Source organism: Phoxinus phoxinus (genome assembly GCF_949152265.1).
Source record: "Phoxinus phoxinus genome assembly, chromosome: 21".
Taxonomy (NCBI): Eukaryota; Metazoa; Chordata; class Actinopteri; order Cypriniformes; family Leuciscidae; genus Phoxinus; species Phoxinus phoxinus.
Genome location: NC_136896.1, coordinates 3,598,801 through 3,604,800, shown reverse-complemented (window position 1 = coordinate 3,604,800; position 6,000 = coordinate 3,598,801). Strand labels below are relative to the sequence as shown.

The following is a 6,000-nucleotide window of genomic DNA, read 5'->3' as shown; positions in this document are numbered from 1 at the left end:
ATTTAAGATCTTTTCTGTTCGTTTTTTTGGATCTGCTTTCTGTTTGTGATATTTTTGCCGGCAGGTGCACCAGCACAGGGAATATCGTCTCTCCGCTACCTCCTCGCAGCGCCTATTTGTGTCTAACAACAACTTTTATGTATTTTCGTGAGGTGTGTACAACTTCTATTTTGGAGGCAGCATTTCTAAATCTCTCTACTTTCATCTGTGCTCTCCTAATCTTCAGAGTTTCGTGCAATCACAACACTGAATAGAGGCAAACATCTCTGATTCTCTGGTGTATGTGACTAAACCCGCTATCAAACGCAGCAAGCTAATGAACAACCAAAGACCGCTGAGAAACACGTCTAGCGTGAGGTGGCAAACATTTATTCAGGGAGGAGTGTGGGAACTGAAAATACTTTCCCAGCGGTGCTTCCTCAACTGTCCTGCCACTAATTAGCACCTTCACTTTCGGAGCATTTCCGTTTCCACGGCTCTAAATAACAGTTAGGTGTCTCGGTCGAAAAATAACTCGCTTGATATCAGTGCTAAAACTGTGAGCAACACAAATGTGGCAGACACAAGCTGTACAAAAATAAATGATGCCAAAGTTATGCTGTGAATGTGAATGCTGGGAATCCTTTTATGTTTTTTAGGGACATTAGCCTTTTACAAAGAGCCTTTAGACGAGCAACACAAGTGAAAGACTATCAGTTTTTAAATGTGTGCTATACCATTTAAAAGTTTGGGGTCAGTACGATTTTTTAAATGAATGCTTTTAATGCATTAAATTCATCAAAAGTGACGGTCAAGACATTTACAGTCTCACGTAGGCAGACCTTCAGACTGACGGCAGAAAGTCTGGACTCTAGCGCAGTTTTCATTGGTCAAGAGGCAGTCTGACTGACAAGAAAAGCAACCAATCACAGTTCGTTTTGTTTAGGGGTGTGACAATGTAAAGTCGGTGTCTCTACAATTCATAGTTTTCATGTGACGTCACACCCTTATAAGAATGGCCGCCTGGAGGGCAAAACATGGCTTTCTTCCATCGCCTTCCAGTCCTTTCTACCAGGCTTGTACTAAGTACTAATGTAGCAAGGCAGTGATAATAAAAGACTAAATTCAATATACACATTAATGATGATGCCTACTATGCATATGCAAGCAAAAGAGCCCAGAATATGAACGCAACCAAGTTTCCTGTTAAGCAGTTTTCCATAGAAAACCATTATAAATAAAACACTTAAGCACATTGCATTCATATTCTGGATTCGTCTGCTCGCCTACAGTATGCATCATTAATAAGGCATATAGAGCATTTGATCTTTTAATATCACTGTTTTAGTACATTAAGTCACTTCAAGTGTTTTCACATTACATGTTTTTAGTGATTTAAATGATGTAACAGGTGCTGTGTATGGATCACAAATGCACAAAACGTGCATTTTATTCACATATTTTTGTTTTTCTTCTTTTGAGATGGAAAATAATCAAGAGAGTCATGCACTTGCAGATAGACATACCCCAGTATATTTCACAACTAGTTTTAGTCTAATGTAATGATCTCTTAAATGGCAGCTCACCTAGGTTGTACCACATGTCTCGGATCTCAAAGCCAATCTGTCGCCGCATGTCTTGATACCTATAAATAGAAATATGAAGATATCAGAGAAAGACAGATGACTTCATAAAGTTGAAAGTATAAAATGATGCTCAAAGACCACAAAACATTTGTAAGAACGTCTCAAATGTAATTGAGAAACATTTATGGCTTCAACTTGCAAACCTTCATAATATTGCGAGAGGAATAAAAGCTGTTCAGAATCAACGTCACATGGCCCAGTCGGAAAGAAAGTGTGAAGTAAGCAGCATGGCGACAGATCCCTTATGCTTTACCTCCAGCGGCCTCAGCGGGCCTGACATCCATTCATTACCGCTGTCATTTGGGGACGCCTGTGGCCCTCGGCTGAATTCTGAGCCACCATCGATTGCTTTGTCAATATGCTCTCATCCAGGCGTAATTTACGATGACAAGGACGAGGTGCGTCGGAGCCCAGTTAACACACAGTAAAGCCTCTCGCAACTCCTCTGAGTCTTACTTCTATCAGTTTGACCCTCGTAACTGACGTTTAATCATTTCTGTGACAGCTGCAGACCAGATGCATGCTAGCATGCTAAAGCACGTCACATGACTCATCTCGAGTCTGACCAGGACATGTTTCACCTTGAGGTGTTTGCAAAAGTGATCTGTGTTTTAATTGTACGCAATTACAAGATGTGTTGTTATTCTGTAGGCATGTCAACACTTTCATTCATTTGAACTAAACTATTCAGCAAGAAATTAATACTTTTATTTAGCCAGAGTGCATTAAATTGATCAAAAAGACAGTAAAGTCACAAATAATGTATTTAAAATAAATGCTGTTGTCTTGCACTTTCTAATGAAATAATACTGAAAAAAAAATAATGGATTTTTAAAAACCATTAAGCGCTAAAACGGTTTTCAACACTGATATTATTCAGAAATGTTTAAGCATCAAATCATCATATTATACTGATTTCTGAAGGATCATGTGACACTGAAGACTGGAGTAATGATGCTGAAAATTCAGCTTTGATCACAGGAATAAATTCCATTTTAAAATATATGCAAATGGAAAACAGATTGTAATAATTTTTCACAATATTAGTGATTTTACTGTATTTTTTAACAAATAAAAGCAGCCCTGGTGAGCAGAAGAGACTCCTTTCAAAAACATTTTTAAAAAATCGTACAGATCTCAAAATTTTGAATGGCAGCGCACACTAGAGCAAACATTACTTTTGTTTAATTCAGACTGTAGTTCCTGTAGTAAATGGCATTATGCTACAAAAGCTGTGAATAGAGCATTCCTGTAATAACACGCTCTCAGATGCAGAATATTTCTGCTGGTACTCGTCTCAAACACTTCATTTTCCCTGTCTGATCTCTCCTTTCACATCTTTGACCTGCTCTCTTAATTACTTCACCTTCTTCTGACTTCCTGGAGCCTTCCTCTCTTTCTATATACGGGTCGGTCTGTTTCTTGCTAAGCGCTACTCTATAATTTGTGTCTCCGGTGTCCGTAGTGACAGAATGAAAGAGACAGACAGCCGAGGGTGTGTGTGTCTTCACACTCACACAGAAGAGTAAGCTGAGCCTGTTTACACTCACACCTGCCAGCCCACGGGACGTTCACTGGAAAGAGATGCTAACGTAATACAGCGACAGATGAAAAAGAGCGAGGGACTAGTGTTGTCTGCTAAAGCGCCTGCTCTCCTGCTAATACTTGAGGTGTTGGACAAATCATAAGTCATATCTATAGAACACCCTAGAAACCCGGGTAACCCCCCAGATCAACTAATCAACCATATCATTCAACAAAACACCATCAAACCCCGCAATCAACCAGCATGGCACACCAAAAACATGTTCTCCAGCAAGTATTGTGTATTCCTTACATCTGTACTGAGTATGTGAGCTTTGGCCTGAATGCTCCTTTACTGTGATGCCAGTTTGGACTCAGAATGAGAAGAAAAGAGGAGAAAAAAGCAAGACTGAAGAGTCAGCAGCAGCAGCCTCTCTGAGGTCAGCATGACACCTCCAGCAGAACACCGGGAGAATGGAGCGATGAAAGGTTGAGGGAAGGATGAAAGCTAAGGCTACGGCTCTGAAGGAATGAAACCATCACTCTGAAAGAGGCACAACGGGGGGCAAACAGCACAGAAGAACAAAGACGGGGTAGCTGAACAGATTGTTATAAAAACGAGACGCAGCATCCTTAAGACATCAGCACATTTTCTGATAAAAGCCCTCAAAATGCCAACTTTGGGTTTTCTTATTTTATTTTGGTAGAATTCCAGGACATGAAATGTCATCAGGTTGAAATGCTGTCAGCGAGTAAACAAATTAAACTGCATTATAGCTGACAATGTGTTGAGCTTGTGCACTTTTATTTTTGCATGAGTTTGGTTTTAAAATTAAAGAGATTGTTAACCCAAAAATTTCATCTGCTCCTCTTTCTTTTGAGGACAAGCAGAATATTCAGACTTGACATTGTCAAATGTTATGGTTAATTACTAATAAATTACTTAATTTAAAATATATGCTACTTTATTATGGATGGATGGATGGATGGATGGGTGGATGGATGGATGGATGGATGGATGGATGGATGGATGGGTGGATGGGTGGATGGATGGATGGATGGATGGATGGATGGATGGATGGATGGATGGATGGATGGATGGATGGATGGAACTTTAGAAAGATAGAACAAAAGAGATAGAACGATAGATAGAATGATAGAAAGAACAATAGAATGATAGATAGACAGACAGATAGAATGATAGATGAATGGATAGTGTAGATAGATGGATACAGTAGCATGTACGTTTAAAGGGAAAGCATGTTTCTAGAGATGCTCTTTAAGGGTTAAATCTATCACTGTTTGTGCCAGATATAGACATCAAAATAAGCACAAAAAATTAAATATCCATAATCAGCCATTCAATATTCAAAAACTGGATAAATGAAATAGATTGCTGATATCATCCGATAGCCAATATATCGATATTATCTAATACCGTACAGGTCCCATTTATCTGCAAAATACTGTGTATGTGTTATGCTCCTTCAGATGATCTCATTTTAAAAATGTTCTGATGCAGAGATTGTAGGTTATTAATTTCTTATGAATTCGCCAAATCTGTGCAATTCACCCAAAACCTAAAAGCGAAAAAGCTGCGGTTCCTGACACCAGCACTGCGTGTCCTGAGAAACACGTCCTCGTGTTGCTGAGAGTCTGAAGAGTCCTGACAGACAGTGATCCGTCTCTACGAGAATGAGCTCACGCCACAGGCAAACACACACACGAGGCTCTTCACTCAGTCCTGCAGCTGTCTCTCCCTCTCGAACGCTTTCAAGAGTGATGCAGAACCTGTGTGTTCAGGAAAACACATTCCTTCACCTCTCTCTGCCCAGTATTTTTATATATGCCTCCCTCCCTATTCGTTCTTGTACTAATCTGAATGATGTTTAAATATTTGCATTACGAGCACTTCTCATGTTATTGCCTTGTTAAGAAGAATTGCTTGTTGTGTTCCTAATTTTTTCCTCATTTGTTAGTATATTTATTATTCATGTAAATGTGATAGGATGTTTTATTTTAGATAGATTTTTAATTTTATCATTTGTATGGCAACGTTGGGTGGGGGTGGGATCTAAGCATTTCATTCCATAACCTGTTATTGTAATGACAAATAAACTACCTTGACCTTGACCTTTGTAAGTCACTTTGGATAAAAGCGTCTGCTAAATGAATACCGGTAAATGCAAACATGACAACACGGCTGTCTAACTCTCATCCGGACACTCGAAATACATAATTTCTCACAAACAGATGCTTTTTTTATATTCAAACATACACTTTTTTAACTGTAGTTCTTCCTGTTGAGAGGTTAATGTTATACAATTTTGTAGCAGTGCATTGTGGGTAGGTGCCAGTGATAGTAATGCTTACTTGTGGAAGATCTTGGCCCGTTTATCACTTGAAAAGTTCTCAAGCTGCAAAGACTCCTGGGTAAGGAATGCCACAGCGAGGTGGAAGTAGTTATTCCACAACTGAGAGAAAAAAAAGAAGGAAAGATATTATTTAACTTCAGCTCCTAAATGAAATACTTACAGACTAAAGGGCCGTTCACACCAGGGATGATAACTATAACAATATCTACGTTTCAATAATCCTAATTCTAAGATAATAGGGAAGTACTCACTACAACTAATGATAACGACAGAGAGAAACTGCTAATGAACGATACAAATAATGATTTATCTGCTTTTAAAAGAGATTCAAGCATTTAAAGTGGTACATGACATAACTGTGGCACACACTTATAATAAACAGAACATTATTGTGCTTTAGTGTGGATGTTAATATATTATTGGTGTGAAAAGCCCTTAAATCATCCTGCATTAAAGGTCCCCTATTATGCTTTTTC

General features: G+C 38.8%; 1 protein-coding gene across 4 annotated transcripts in view; it reads right to left on the bottom strand.

Moving 5' to 3' along the window:
• The window catches only part of dock1 (dedicator of cytokinesis 1), a 203,708-nt gene that overhangs the window by 38,794 nt on the left and 158,914 nt on the right, over positions 1 to 6,000 (bottom strand). For all 4 annotated transcript variants that reach the window (XM_079595675.1, XM_079595674.1, XM_079595673.1 and 1 more), the window contains exons 31-32: positions 5,523 to 5,623; positions 1,566 to 1,624 (exon numbers count right to left, since the gene is read on the bottom strand). In XM_079595675.1, the coding sequence (XP_079451801.1) occupies positions 1,566 to 1,624; positions 5,523 to 5,623 (160 nt within the window). The remainder of the gene's footprint in view (positions 1 to 1,565; positions 1,625 to 5,522; positions 5,624 to 6,000) is intronic.